This window comes from Xenopus tropicalis, chromosome 3 (genome assembly GCF_000004195.4).
Source record: "Xenopus tropicalis strain Nigerian chromosome 3, UCB_Xtro_10.0, whole genome shotgun sequence".
NCBI classification, from domain to species: domain Eukaryota; kingdom Metazoa; phylum Chordata; class Amphibia; order Anura; family Pipidae; genus Xenopus; species Xenopus tropicalis.
The window spans coordinates 51289598-51306434 of NC_030679.2; the positions used below are offsets into that span (position 1 = coordinate 51289598).

Below are 16837 nucleotides of genomic sequence, written 5' to 3' on the forward strand. Positions count from 1 at the left end.
TTTTGGGCTCCAGCCCTTAAGAAGGATATTAATGAGCTGGAGAGAGTGCAGAGACGTGCAACTAAACTGGTAAAGGGGATGGAAAATTTAAGCTATGAAGTTAGACTGTTGAGGTTGGGGTTGTTTTCTCTGGAAAAGAGGCGCTTGAGAGGGAACATTATTACTCTGTAAAATTACATTAGAGGGGATTAAAGGCAGATGGGGGATGTCCTTTTTCCCTTAAAATGATCAGAGCACCAGAGGCCACCCCTTTAGATTAGAGGAACGGAGCTTCCATTTGAAGCAGTGTAGGTGGCTTTTCACGGTGAGGGCAGTGAAGTTGTGGAATGCCCTTCCTAGTGATGTTGTAATGGCAGATTCTGCCCCTTTAAGAGGGGCCTGGATGAGTTCTTGAACAAGCATAGTATCCAAGGCTATTGTGATACTGAAATCTACAGTTAGTATTGATGTTGTTATCTATGGTTATGGATGTAAGTGTATTGATCAGTATAGGTTTGTGTGTGATTGGTTTACTTGGAAGGGTTAAACTTGATGGTCTTTTTCCAGTCCTATGTAACTATATGTAACTATGGTAGACTAAAATGCTTGTAGGTAGAAAAGTCACAAAGTTAAACAAGGAAAGGGGAGCTTTACACATGCCATTAGAGTACAAAATATCTATAAGTAGTGGGTAATAAATTGTGTCAAACTCAGTGATAAATGTAAAAGGATGGATAAGGAAATGTGACCTTTATATTTTGCTAGGAGAAGGCAATTGGCTCCTTTGGTGAGGGCAGGTTCTGCTGAATGTTTTGCACAAAAGCCGGATTGCAGTGGGTTAGCGGGTGAAATGCTAAAGCATTAACTAGCATCTGAATCTCACTTGAACTGTTGAGTCATTTGGGTGTTTGGCCCAGTGCTGTCACTGAGAACAGAATGGTGTTCAACCTCTCAAAGCCACTGAACATATTTTGATGAGCAGACACATTGATCTTCTTTGATTATGCTATCAATTCTTTAAACACCTTCCTGACTGTCAGAAATCTGTTGACTACATCATTTAAAGTTGCATTCACTGGATCTGTCATATCCTGGGGGAAGCTGAGAAAATAATCCTACATCTTGTTTCTCTGTAGTAGATTTAAAAACAAAACTATTAACCTTTTCATGCTTTTTAACTTGGGTGTCAATACAGTGAGTTTATAAATCACGGCAAAACTTTTTTCCAGTTTACCTTTAATCAATACTTCAGAATTTAAATCCATCATATAGAAGCAAAAGTGATACAAACAACACAAAATACATAATTAAAACAGCATCTTTAAGAGCCCATCTTATTTCCCAAACCATGAAACATACTTGTTGTGCGTCAAATGTAAAAATATCATTGTTTAGTTCCCCTTTACCTGTAGCTATGCAAAAATGGTATACACGGACTATATCTAGAAAGTTTAAGCAATTAATTTTGGTAATAGCTAATCAACAATGTTGATAATTTTCATAAATATACTGCCAAGAAAGGACCCATGTTTTTGAAACCCCAAGAGTAAAGAAATGCATTATGTTAAAGATGCCAGAGAAATTGTTTTTGAAATATAAAGAGCAAGGCAACATCAAATGTGAAAACATCTTCAAAAGATCCCACTTGAAAAGGTATATGTATCAGAGTAAGATTAAATCACTTTATAAGTAAAAGATCTGAAATTGCAACTTACTGTAGCCCAAATTTTAGCATTGCTATTTTCAAAGACTCTATCCTAAAACAGAATTGTAGACAGTTTAGGGTTTTATAACTTTTGATTCTTCAATTAAACTTTAAGATGCTACTTGCTAAACCACACACACACAAACTATATTTCATTAATACTTACTGTGTACTTTGGTTTTATACCTGAATAGGAGGTAACTATTCAATTTGCTGTCCTATATATCTCCAGCTGTATAATGAATTCTTAAGCCACTGACATCAATTTGAAACAAATGAAAGTAATATATAGATGTTTTTTTTTTTATTTTTAACGTTTTTTTATTGGTGAATAAAGTAAAGTTTACAGCAACAATGTTACAGTAGTTTTAAATTATACAATGTGTATAAAGAAAATAACATAGATAAAATAAGCAGGAAAATAAAGTACGACATTGCATCATTTCTTGTACAGATAAAGTAGAAAAAAAAAGGAGAGAAAGGGGACAGTAGAACAAAAGGAGAATATAAAGAAAATGCTGTCTGGAAACCAGGATTTTTTTTTTTTTATAGGTAAAGAATTCCTTAAAGGACCATCCATATCTTAATTATAGTCATAGTCATGAGATCTACAGGCAAGTTTTAACTTTGTCTATCATTTAGTTACATCCTAAACATTATATTCAAAAGTAGTCATATAAAATTTCTGGTAGGGTTTTCTTCGGCATATTTGCTATTGTTCCATGAGTCCCATTTTGCGTGGTACTTGTGCAACAGGTGGTTATTTCTGGCATTGAAATATTCCATGGTACTGTTACTGTTGAGTAAGAGTATTACATCTTTTAGTGAGGGGGTCGATGTAGATTTCCAGTTTCTTGCTATCAATAAATGGGTTCCAGTTTCTTGCTATCAATAAACGGGATACCGCTAGTACATGTATTATGAGACGTTTTTTATTCCAGGGAATGTGGTCTAAATCAAGATTTAGGAGGGTGAGTCTAGGACATATTGAAATATTAATTTGAGATAACTCCGTTAAGATAGGAAATATTGAGAGCCAAAATTGAGATATCTTAGGACAATCCCACCATATGTGAATGAAGGTTCCATTTTGGTTGCAGTTTCTCCAACATTTGTTGGATGAAGTGGCCGGGAAGATTCTATAGATTTATGCACGGGTCATATACCATTTGTACATTAATTTCACACTGGATTCAAGGAGACGGAAAAGAAGGAAAAGTATAGAAAAGGCTTTATTCCAGTCAATAGGGTCAATCGTAGTATTGATTTCAGATTCCCATTTTTTCATATAAGAATTTGTTTCTTGTATGTTTATGTCCAAAACCAGAGCATAATATATAGATGTTTTAAAGTGAAAAATAATAAGAACAAATTCTGAATACATGCCCTTTGGGTAAAAAAACACCATGGCTTAAACTTCTCAATAAGCCTGTGTTGAGATTGGAGTGCAGGCTCAGGTACAGGGAAAAGTACCATAACATTTAGATATCTAATGGATATGCCAGTAGGTGGGGGGGCGCAGACATTTGGAAAAGGTGGTGGGGAGTCGGCAGGCAGGGGGATGGTAGTAACACCATTGTTGACTATGTACATTTTAACCCCTTGGTACCTTTCTTGCTTTTTGCCAGCCTGCTGTATTAACCTTGCCTTTCCTTCCTGTTCCAGCACCTGTTCCTTGTACCTACCTTGCCACACTTATCTAACCTTCCTGAATAAATTAGAAGTCTGTTTTCAGTACCTGTCTTGTCTGTGCCCCATTATTTAAATAATGTACAACTTTCCAGAATACTTATGTGTCTGTACATTCAAGAGGCAAATCTGTGGTTCTCTTCCTATGTGAAATAGCCGCTTGGTGGGGTCCTTCTATTTCATAGCTCCTAAGGGATTTTGTGACTAATGACATTACCTCAAGTATTTTCAGTAGTATTGTGTAGCGCAGGTATGGGATCCATTATCCGGAAACCTATTATCCAGAAAGCTTGAAATTTCAAGAAGGCTATTTCCCTTAGGACTCCAATTAAATAAATAACTTTTTAAAAACAGTTTCCTTTTTTTCTGTAATACTGAAACAGTACTTCTTTACTTAATCTCAGCTAAAATATAATGAACTCCTATTGGAGGTAAAACAATCGTATTGGGTTTAATTCATGTTTAAACAAATTATGGTGATCCCAATTATGGAAAGATTCCTTATCCAGAAAACCCCAGGTGCTGAGCCTTCTGTATAACAGGTCCTGTACCTGTATTATATATCCATAATGTACAGTATTTTACAGCTTTCTTTTCCATTTGATGCAATTTACCAGTCCGTCTTTAAGTTTCCTTTATTTCAATCTCAAATGTTCTATCTTCTCACTTCCATTAAAGCACATCCTTCTACTTTTTTTCTTGTATTAGGAATGTCATTCAGGTAATGGGTTAATAAGAATTGCTGTATTATTATCTGGTAGAAGTTTCCGTCTTATCGTAAGATTTATCCTTTCTCCACTATTTTGTCTTTTTACTACATAAACACAACTTTTAAGTACCAGAAAGCCATTATCTTCAAAGCTTATAAATTAAAACCTTTCCTTGTATTGTCAGATAAGCTGAAGTTTGTTTGTTACATTTCTTCCAGTTTGATTAATCCCACTGCCAGCTATTCACATTTGTTGTCAGCAGTTAACAAAGGTTCTAGCTAGAGTGGTTCAGTAAGCTTATTTACCTCAGAATGCCCTGTCACCTTTGATTAAATTCCATGTGGATTTATAACTATCACCACACAATGCTTTGTGACCTTTAAGGCACATCTGATAAAATCAGAGGTCATGGATTGCTGAGGTTCTTGTATTTGCTAACAACACTACAACTAAGATTTTGTGTATGGATGTGTGTCGGTGTGTGTGCTTGCTATTTCTTGCTGTTTAAAAGGTGGCTGAAAATTAACATGAACTAAATTAATGGTTTAATTTTGCAGGAGAAAGAAGAGAGTTTATGGTGCTCCACTTGGGAAAAGAGCTTTTGTCTTTGTTGATGACCTAAACATGCCTGCCAAGGAGAAATATGGTGCCCAGCCTCCCATTGAACTGCTGAGGCAATGGATTGACCACGGCTACTGGTTTGACAGGTGCAATAAATATTAATTAGTGTGCTTGGCTACAGAGGAGTAATGATATACACTGTTTCTCTGAAGCGTTAAATTGTTGTATTAGTCTTTATAATTCTTCATCTGCTCAGATACAACAGGAAAACACACTAAGTTACAAGTCTGCTAGCAAAGGAAAGCAATAGAGATTCACCATTTGGACTGAATTACTGCATTTTTTTACACTGAAGATATCTAAGTTGAATAATTCTTTTTCCAGTTTGGCTTGGAAATATTTACTTGGAACTTTGAATATTTAAATATCTAAAATATATACAGTAGATTTTTTGCTAGTATTCTTACATACAGAGTGCCAGGATCTCCCAGGTGGATTTAAGAACACATTTTTATGCACAGCTCATAATTTTTTTTTTTAATTAGGCAAGGAAATGGCTGAATGTTACACATAGTATTTCTGTAATAGTAAATCATAGGAGGTTGAAACTAGAGGCGTGAAACATTTATTTAGTTTTTATTATATAGGCAGCATAAGTATCAACTTTACCTATCAGCTAGGAGTGTGGCAACTTTCATAAAGTTTTCTATATATATGAACCAGCAACTTAACACCTTCCATATCAGTGTTTCCTTATTTAAATTCTGTTCAAATAAAATATATGTTACTTATTATATGTAAGACAGTGTGTACAGTTTAAAATTATGAAGCAGCCATATTTTGGCACATAGCATTCTGCCTTGCACAAAGAATTGCTGCAGATCTGCATTCTACACCGGTGTAGAGAACCCTGCATCCCCTAAATAGATGCAATGCTGCCTGCATTCGGCAGACAGGCCTAGGGCAGGTGGTAAGGGAAGAGCTGATTTGAACTTGCCAACCCTGCACTTTGCACTTGTGACTAATATATTATATGGTGCTATGTGCAGAGTGCAGTAAGTGCATGGACAGAAGTTCTTTTTGACCAAGTACTTAGTGGGGGGCTTCTGCACCCCCTTAGTTCTCTCGCACTTCTGTATTTGATCTAGGGCTGATTTATCAAAATTAGAGTTTGCGTTTTTCTTGAGAAAAAATGAAAAACTGAATATAATCGAGAATATTCTTTGGAAGCTTGAAGAGCCAAATATGCAAAAAGTCACAAAAAATAAAGGTTTTGTGATCTTTCTTTTTCTTGCAGTTCAGAAGTTTAATTTCTTTTCTTTGTCCTTTCACCCTGTATGTTCCATGGCGGTACTGTATTTTATCCAAACAATAATTATATCAGAGGGATTCACTGCCCATACTGTTACTTCTTTGCTCCTTGAAATGTACTGAAAGTTCATCTCATTCAATGAATGAAGAAGACTATGAAGTGTGTATGAGCAATTGTTTGTAGAACAGGGGGGACACCTTTTACTTTTTGAAATGCAATGACAAGCTTCCTTATTGTTCTGTACTCATTAATAGTATAATAAGCAGCATTAAGTCATCAGCACAAGAAAGAATTATATTGCTTTCCATTTAATGGTGGCTGGTCTCTGGAAGTATGGCAGTGTCTCATTCAGGGATTGAAAACAATCAAGAGACTGGGTAACAATTAAATACTCAGAGGGGGCTTGCACCATTTATTGTGCCAGTAAAACCACATGGGCAATGTCAAGTCGTGGCCCCTTCCCCCACCCCTTATGCCTGCCATACAAACACTCAGGCAGACATTCTTATGGGTTGAAAATTTAAAAGTATGAGTGAAAATGATGAGTGAAATGTTTGGCCAGGCATGGATTTGCGGCAAATTTTGTGTTTTGCCATTGGCAGATTGTTTAGTGAAACAGGCGCAACAATTCACTGCAGATAAATTCACTGCGCATCATTTTTTGACACGCATCATTTTCCGAATCTTTTCCAACACTGTTGCTCTTATGGAGCTCCCCGTTACCCACCATTTTGAAATTCCTAAGACTAGCCCACCCTTGTTTTAACAACTTTGTTCATCACTCCTGTTCCTTGTCTCTTTGCCCTTCCTGCAACACCCGCATGGCCGTGACTGGGAATTTGCTAAGCTACTCCAACATCCTACCCCAATAGTGTGGGTGGGGCTGATAAAGTTAAATGGCACCAATATCCTCCTGCTCTGATGACTTACCCCATCTTCTCCTAGCCAATGCCCAGCTGGCTAGAACTTCCACAACCCCTTGCAATCTATTCCTTCCTGGGTCCACATCCTAACCCTGTAATGGCCCTGTCATTTTCACTTCCTTGCAGTCCTTGGGGCCCCCTGAATGAAATAAAATATACATATGAACAAGAATAAAAAATGAGCAGCATACCAAAGCTTTCAAAGTATGAAATATTCTAGTTATACTCATTTAATGTTATTTTGTGCAGACTTCAGTAACTATAAACCAGAACATCCTTTCATATGGCATGCAAATGTATAATTAAATGCATCTATTAATTGTTTACACCTGAAGTATGAACAAAACAACTGCACATTAGTAGGAAAAGTGGCATTCATTTAGTGCTGATACTTGCTGAATCCTTAATTAAAATTGCTTACTGCTGTGCCTAGGAGACTCTTCTCAAACATTTTGTTATCGGATATTTCTATAACACTTACCCGTGTGTTGAATAATGGGTTGTGCACTATGCATACATTGCAGAGTAATAAAATAACAGTGTGTTCAAATGGGATTTCTGGAAATAAGGTAAATAAAATAGATAATCATTACAGTTCTTGTAAGGGAAATGTTATAATTTTTTTTTATTTAGTCAGTTTCCATTTACCACTTGCCCCAATGAGATTTTAATGACTTGCCTTATCTTTGAATGTCTGGTAGCTTTTTGTCAGTGCCTTAGCAGAATATTTTTCAAGCCAGTTCTCAGGTGGCAACAAAAATGTGTGTTTTTAGGCTAACCAAACACCAGACTGTATGGCTGAAATATAATTAATCCTACATAAACATATGTACATAATTGTATATGCATAACATATGCCCATTTTCTCTTTTTGCAACAAATTGCATACTTATTTAAATAGTAATAAAAGCAAAGTAAAATAAAATATAAATTTTCTGCATTTACTGTCCAATATGAAAAAGTCAGCATATAAATTTAAAACAGTTAATGTGAGTGTCATATCCCAAGAGTCCTTGCAATTGTATTCTATAGAAAGCCTGTAGTCCTTTTAGGAATGTTTCACCTGTATTTAGCCTGCCTCTAATTTATACATCCTCTACAGTCTTTGTGATGGGTGATCAGGGAGGACTCTGCCTTAAAGACGCTAGCCTGTAGAGACAGCATCTCCCTATCCCCCTGTAAGGGCTACTATTATTAAACTCTGCAAATAAAACACCACTTACTTTTGGGTGAGAGTCGGCCACAGCTTTATTTCCACAATGAAATACAAACTTTGCTATTAGGTCCAGGGAGCTTCGTTGCTATCTTCTCAATGTTAGGAATTTGCACTTTAGCATTCAGAGGTCACTTACAGATGCAGTCCAGCAAATTAATCTGAACTGCATATCTTTACGTGGCGTAATTATTCACATAATGAAAAGAGAAGCCATAATCTTAGGCAATGGAATCTTTCAGGTAGAAATGTTAGCTTTTTGACTTTACATGTCATAAAAAATGGACATATATTTCAAGGAATATTCCCGATTCCTTGAGATGATGACATGGGTCCAGTGTTTCTTCCCAGAAAGTTGATTATGGCATCTCATAAAACATGTATTTCAGCCTCAGCATATAACAGCTATGAATATGTAACAGATGTACGAGTGCACCTTGGGAAAAAAAAAGCATTTTAGCCAAGGAGCCATCAATACTAATGAGCACCCGCCTTATACACATTTTTCCATCTGTTCAGCTACTGTACACCTGTGGCATGCTGCAATTCATTGCTTCTAAAGCAACACACACAGGATTTTTTTCGCACCCACCAACTTTATCTTTATAGAAAATGTGTTTCTGATATCAAATGCTAAAAAAAATTTAATGTGTTCTCTTCAACAACCCTCCTGAATTATGCTCACGTCTGATAATCCACCTAATGTGACAGATGTCACAGAACATTATAACTGGAATCATGACTTACAAAGAGGGCATTGAACCATGTAAAGGTAACTGTTTTACTTTCCTTCTGCTCATAACAAGGACTTTGAGGCAGATTACAAGCTACAGGCAATTTATAGGGTTTGCAGCTGGAAATAATACAGCATTAATGGCATTTTACTTTCAAAATAAGTAGATAGGTGAGCAACACTTAAATGTGTCTTCTCTAGTGCCATATGGTTATCCAGTCTCAACATTTTATTTCAATGAAAGAGCAGATCTACAGTAATAGTTTGACATATTTTGATATTCCAAATATTTTGAGACTTATAAGGAACAAAATGACACCACACTGCTGGTGTTTTGGTCAGTTGAATACATTTAAAGGCCACAATGCCCTAACATGGCATGAATTGAAGGGTTCCCCTGTGCTATACCTGTGGTCATTTCATTTTAAGTTAAAGCTATAGGTGTCATGTAAAGGTGCAATGGTTGGAAAACAGCCTTCAGAAGTGACTATCTGCATAGAAGAAGGGCTGTAAGAGAAATAATATAGTTGGTGAAATATATAATAAATGATAATGACTGGTTCTATTACAAACATTCTTTATTTGAAATAATCTGTATTGAAATAAATATAAATCTAGAAAACATTTAGATCTTTATTTTACTAACTATATTATTGTCATACCATGTTCCCTCCAAGAGTATCCACATAATAAATTGCTAGAAAATATTATTTTCCACAGCAGTGAGACAGTTCAACTTGAACAGCTGTGATTTGGTACCATGTCTAAATTACAGCTTTCTTTGCATGTTGTATTTGGTGTAATTCGGTGGTGTTTGGGGATTCTGGTTTCTTCTGGTTTCTTCTGGTGTTTTTTTTTTTCTAAATCACAGCTGGGAGGTTGGCAAGTACCCCAGTGGGAAGAGCAAGTAACCCTCTGGTGCAAATCAACCTCCTTGGAAAAGGTAGGTGTTCAGAGTGAGGTTCACCTGTGCCTAGACAAGTAGACAAGCATTCCTGGAGAGTATTGATAGCTAGATCATTGTTTTATTCAATAGTTTGTAATTTGTCAGTTTCGATGTTAACAAACGGTGGCCTTTTACATGCATGCTGTTGTGTATGTTTTTGTGGAGCACAGAGGGAAAATGGTAAGTAGCAGCTGTTCAGTAGGGTTACGTTACTGATGACCATGTGCCTTGACGCTTCCCTGTCCTGGTCAAGTGTTGCTCCGTAGTCTAAATATATTGCACAGCATTGTTTCCTGAATTTGAAGGGTCCCTGCCTAGAGTGTTGTTCAATGTCTTTTCCAGGTCTTTCTGTGCTGCTGCCTGGATATAGAGCTTTGTACTTTCCTGGATTTGTTTCTGCTTGGCAAGTATTGTTGCCTAGATTTTGTGTTATATAGGACTTTGTGGAGCTATTAAATTGCTGTCCTGTATCTAATATATTTGTCTTTAATTCCCTCTGGTCTAGTCAGCGTATAAAACCATTTTATGGTTTTTATGGTGACATTGCAGTTAATCATCATTAGTGTTTGTGCCTGTTGTTGGGACATTATAAGCTATAAGCTATATTTAATTGAGCTATAATTGCTATAAGCTCCATTGATATAAACTTTAAAACATGTTCTATAAAGTATTGTATAATAGCTCGGTGTCATCTAAACAACAGTTTTTAATAAGATAGTAAGAGACACATCAATTTTCTAATGTGCTAACTCCTACCATCTGATATTTTGGTTCCTAGAGAGTTAAACTGGAGAGAGAATGATTTTGTTGAAATACAAACAAGACCTTCAAGGTGCACCTTTCTGTAAATGTCAAAATCAGATATTTCTAATAAAATCCACCCTTACTTTTTCTGTGCTATCATTTCTAATAGACAAAAGGTAAAAGACCTAAAAGAAAGGTTGAAGCAAGCAATGGCTGATTTAATATTAGGAATGCTAATGGAATTCAGATAAAAGAAGTTGGGCTGATAGGTTTCATTTGTAAATGTTTCATTCTTTAATTAAATAATCATGTTAGACCTGAAATGCTTTTATTCTCAAGATTTATTGATAATTTTGCCAGTTACTGTTACAAAGCTACAAAAGCTGCAAACACTGGGCAGGTGTTTTACCAAATATTATAAAATTTCCCATTCATTTTTATTTAACAATATTTGGAATGTTAAAGTAGTACCATGTCTCCCTAGAAGTGGATGAACAGCCCCCTCAACACTCTTCTGTACATTGCTGTGCAACTCAAAAACCATGAATAACCTGTAAAATGCTCTTTTACCAATGATACTTTTTGATGACATCAGTTATAATCTATGTTTAAAGGACAAGGAAAGGTGTATGTAAATAAAGCAATAATAAATATTAATAAAGCTATAATGAGTCCTCTATCAAAAGAAACAAAAGACTTATTTTCTTTTTTTGTGTACACATGTTCTTTGGTATCAGACTTTTTTCTCACAGAAAATTATTTGGGAACGGAGTCTGCGCAGCTTGCTCTTCTCTCCCCCTCCCTTCTGTTTCACCCTCTCTGCTGTAATCTGAGCTACTAGCAGCCAGAGCTGCAGCATGAAAGTAACTGAGACCAAGCTAAAATGGCAGCTACTATCTTAAGCAAACAGAGGGAGCTTCTAGGGCTGTTTAATCAGGCATGGCAAGGCTTTCCACAGAATAAATATAGTGTTCTAGCTTGAACTCTTGTGGCTTATCTATTGGCAAACATAGATGCCAAAATGCTTTTCCTTCTCCTTAGGAGCAGATTTATCAAAGTGTTAAATTAGAAATTGATTAAAATGCTTCTAAAAATCCAATTGGAATAATTAGAAAATGTGTGAGTTTTTTTCTGTAGTGAGCTCTAATTTCACACTTTCATAAATCTACCCTTATGTTTTACTTGGGTCCAATGACATGACATATAGGAACTTGCTTATGGTATAAAATAATGTAAAACCTACTTTACCATGGACTTTACCAGGACTTAGAAGTCCCCTCATAATACTGGGACCTGTGTAAATGTCTATAGCATTGATGGCTTCACTTATTAATAGATTTTAGTTTAAAATCCATTATAGCTTATATAATGGAAGTCTCCTTCCTGTTGTAGACCTAGTTATGATTCCATTTGGCTTGCTGTTTCTCCACTTTTCTAGATGGCTCCTCTTAGGCCCATTATGGTTTAGCCAGGGTACACAATTGCAGTGAAACGGAGAAGAAAAATGTCTAGGAAAATCATTCAACTTTTGATTTCCAAAGGTATGGGATCCATTATCTGGAAACCCGTTATCCAGTAAGCTCTGAATTATGGGATGGCGATCTCCCATATACTCCATTTTTATCAAATAATTAACATTTTTAAATATTATTTCCTTTTTCTCTGTAATAATAAAACAGTACCTTGTTCTTGATTCAAATTTAATATAGGATCCCTATTAGATGCAAAACAATCCTATTGCATGTATTTAATGGTTAAATGATTTTTTAGTAGACTTAAATTATAGAGATCCAAATTACAAAAATATCCCTAATCTGGAAAACCCCAGGTCCTGACCATTCTGGATAACAGGTCCCATACCTGTATAAGTAAAAAAAGGAGGCAATCCCAATTATCTGTCTATCCCATTGTTGAGAGGTATATATATGGTATATTGTGTTTGTTGTAATAAAATTGTAAGAAAGAGGGCGAATGCTGCGAATTAAAAAAGTATTAGTTAAATGATTCCATTGCAAATGATCTGTAAAGCAAAAAAGATTTGCCTTTGACCTTCAGTTAAGTATGGTGTACACAACCCTTGGGATGCTTTCTTTTTACAATGGTGATTTATACAGTATGCTGTTTTGCAGCTGGGATATAGATTTCCCCTTGTAAACCAATTTTTATGGAAACATCTAGATTCTCAATACATCTGTGGTACTTAAAATGCACATATATTTTATACTCTACAATTTTCTGTAACTGCTCAGGCTTGCATGTCCCCCTGCTGTGTGCTGAAAACATACAAAGTAGAGCAGCTCAGTAAATAAAATTTGTATGCCATTCACATTCACCCTCTGCACTTTTTGTAATATCGAAGGATTTTAGTTTTCCGACAGTATGATTAAAAAGTTTTATTTTACTGTCTGTTTCCTGCTCTTTAACTGAATGTCCATCAAAAGAAGTTTTTTTTAAAAGAAAGCTATATTTCATTTACAATATAACCTGTTTCTCACAGCTGGGGGCAGTCCATCATTTTCAGTTGTCAGCATGAGACTCAGTACTCTCTTGTCATCCTCTGTAGCCTGGAATGCTTTTCAACATATTTTATATAAAAAGGACGATTTTTGCAACACACAACATACTATATGTCTCATGAGTTGCTGCTATTCTTAATGCATTTATTACAACAAAAAGCCCTTTTGGACAGGGCCCTCTTTACCTCTTGTATGGTTGTTTTGAATGTTTTCTTATATGTGGAATGTATTGTATACACCCATTTATTTTACAATGCTGTGGAATGTGTTGGAGATTTATAAATATGTGTTAACAATAATGAAATAATAAAAAAAAAACACAAGTTTGTCACGTAAACTCTGCATTCTGTATATTTTGAGCAGGAAAGATACCAATACGATAGAAATCAAGGACACGTCAATAGTTCTAGCCATGGCACCACCTGGTGGAGGAAGGCATGCAGTCACTCCTCGCTTTCTAAGGCATTTTAATGTTCTGTCAATCGATGCTTTTAATGACGAGACTATGAAGAGCATATTTCAACCCATAGTTGACTGGCATTTCAACTCCGGCTTTGATACATCAATGAAGAGATACTCAAGAGTAAGACATTTAATTTTATTTTAAAAAAGTTAAAATGCATTTGATGTATATATATACGCCTATATATATACTGAATATACCGTATATATACACACACACACATATTAAGCTAAATAACTCTTACGGATTTATGAAAGAACAATGGCTTTTGACTCAAAGCAGAAACACAACTGCAAGATTTCAGGACTCTTTCTCAAACTCAGACCATCTCCCATAGAAACCATTTTAACCAAATGTAATTTTAAAAAATAATTTCCTTTTTTCTGTACTTGTAGCTTGTACTGTACTTGATGGAAACTAAGCTGCATGAGTCCATATTGGTGGCAAAACAATCCTATTGGGTTTATTTAATGATTAAATTATTTTTAGCAGATTTAAGGTATGGTGATCCAAATTATGGAAAGATTACATTTTCAAGCATTCTGAATAATAGGTTCCATACCTGTATTATTATTTATATAATGTCATTGTCTCCCACAGAGTAAGGGGATACGAACACAAGACATAATATTTTGTACATACAAACAGTATATGATGCATGCAGTATTGTTACAATTTAATTTTGTTGAGAGACAACAAAGGCCTTCTAGTAAGAGCTTTATTATTCTTTTAATCATATGTTCAAATATCCTGTATTATTTTCCTAACTCTACTGAAGAAAAGTATAGATTGGCAAATTTTGTTTGGTATTACAAATGCATATTTGTAACTTTGTTAATTAGTGATATATGCAATAAATATATTACACACTCCATAAAAAAACCCCTAATGACCAACATTGCAATCAAACTATTGAAAACATTACATTCCAACAGCATTGTTTGTGAAGCAAACAATGGGAAATTAATTCCACTCCTGAAGAGCAAAGCAAACTGAATGCATGCTCTTGGGTATTGTAGTCATTCTTGTTTATAAATCAATTATTAAATTAAACCTGTCACAAAATACAGAATATAATACATCATGTTGCTGTAACCCTGTATTAGATGACTTGCTACCTTTTTCCGGAAAGATCTGACAGTGGCCTTAGCAGCACATTAAATATATCACACTAAAGTAAGATTGATTGGATCACTTTGTTCATCTTTAAATTGGCCTTACAATAAATAAACTTAGCCTTCACCAGCAACAGATACATATATACAATATATTTGCTAGTTGAAGATTAATTTTAAGAAAGGCAATTCTAAAAGGAATTATGGCACGCTCCTGTAAAGAATATGATCAACAATTTTATTGCCTATTATGGCCAAGAGTTTTCAGTTGAACAACAATGAATACCAATGTTTAGTATATACAAGAGCACAGCTTTAGTGCAAAAACCTTCTCATGTATAAAAACAACTGGCTCAAAACTTTGTATAACTCTGGGTGGTTTCTAATGCTTCACTAGCCATGCAATTGTTATATATATTTCTAAACGTAATTTATTGGCATTAAAAGAATAAGGCTGAAAACAGTTAATCAAGTACAGTGTACAACAGTTGAGATTGTGTAATGCATCTACATCATCAGCAGAGATTGTGGCTTTCTAATTCAAAAAATATATTCTCAAACATAGCCAGAAGGTAGTAGGTAAGTGACTAGAATCAGTGGGGGTACCTAGAAATGTAGCACCTCTCCAGTGGTATTACCTTTCATTTTCCTTTGAAGACATCTTCTCACTCAGTACCAAGTTCCTGGCAAATTAGTATTTTACTGCAATCTTTTCTGCCTTTTAGGGGATGTATTATTTTGAAGTGTCCTTGGGGTAGAGGAAACCCAAGGGTATATGATTAGCAAATATGATGAATGTTGTTCACAACAAGGAAGATAAAATACAGCATGGCATTTTGACTGCTTTAGGGAAACTTCTTCTGGAAAGCACACCAAACTCAGAGATGGTGGTGAGACACAAAGGTTGTCACTACCAAGCATCTTATTAGTAAAGAACAAAACAAAGGAAATGATGAATGATGAAAGCATCCAAATTTACAACTGAATTTACTTCTAGACACTTACTTTTTTTAAAAATTGAGGTAACCTGAAAGCATTTTGCAGGCTAAGTCATTTAGACAAATGGCTTTTAAAATCAAGTGTTCATATTTAAAGCACCCAAAAATATGCACCTTCGAATATTTTTGCACTATGCATATTTGGCTTTTTTTTTTACCATCCAACCACTTCTTCTGTAACGTTCTGTGAAAATTCTAAAATCATTCAAATAAAAATTCCCTAAAACCATTAACATATACTTTTAATAATGAAGCAATGTAACAAAAGTAGCTAATGAAAAGCATATTTGTAATGTGAACAATTTTTAGTTTGTGTGATCAAATTTTCATTTGCACCTATTCGATAAAAATGTTGTGATCCCACAAAATTATTTTGCAGTCAAGCTGCAAGTGGAAAAAGAATTGCACATTTTATAGTTTACCCCAGTGTGCAGTTATGTAATCAAATGTCTTACTGAAACAATAATTATTATATAACACACCAGACAAGTGGAGTTAGTGCTTTGATGGTTCCATATGCTTATGCACACAAGGCAACAGTTTGGCCACACTGGGCACTTTGTCGGGCCTAACAGTGACCAGTGTTACATAGTATAATGTAGTGTGTATGGGAGATGGGAAGTGGGTGGGGACCAATCAAGTAAAGCTATAGGATAACAGCATTGTTACATATCCGATGGTGTAAAAAAATGGGGTATCAATGTTGTGGTGAAAATTTCCTGTGGTTTCACAAAATAGCCCATTCACGCCTGGTGAAAAATTACATTTGTTTTGGGCAGTATGAGGGCAAGTCACAATTGCAAATGATATAAAGATCTTCTGAATGCAATAAACCAGGCAGGCCTTGTTTAAAAGAAGAACAACAGACACACAACAAATGAAGATCTCAAAATCAGGGCATTTTAAACTATACAAGATAGAAATAAATGCTATGTGAAATAACCAGTTTTGGTCTTGACATCTCACATCTAAAAATGTGTCACATACAGTGATCTTTCAGTGAAATCCATACTGGTTTAATACTGATCCGGACCTGAGTCTTTTTAAATCAATAAAAAAGTAAGTGGCTTTATGGTCTTTATGCTCAACAGGATGCCTCTTCATTACTCTAAATCAAATTCATTCTCCATTTCCTCTAAGCTCGGTGGAGTAGTACTTTGCTTATCCCACTGATTACATACAGATAAACCATAAATATTCTAAAAGCATATGCAGAAAATGCACTTGTTG

At 35.2% G+C, this 16837-nt stretch overlaps 1 protein-coding gene across 1 annotated transcript in view; it reads left to right on the plus strand.

Annotated features, from left to right (window-relative positions):
• LOC100490346 (dynein heavy chain 3, axonemal) overlaps positions 1–16837 on the plus strand; it is a 522485-nt gene that overhangs the window by 328225 nt on the left and 177423 nt on the right. Inside the window, exons 42-43 of the mRNA XM_031898872.1 lie at positions 4641–4790; positions 13395–13614. Of these exons, the coding sequence (XP_031754732.1) occupies positions 4641–4790; positions 13395–13614 (370 nt within the window). The remainder of the gene's footprint in view (positions 1–4640; positions 4791–13394; positions 13615–16837) is intronic.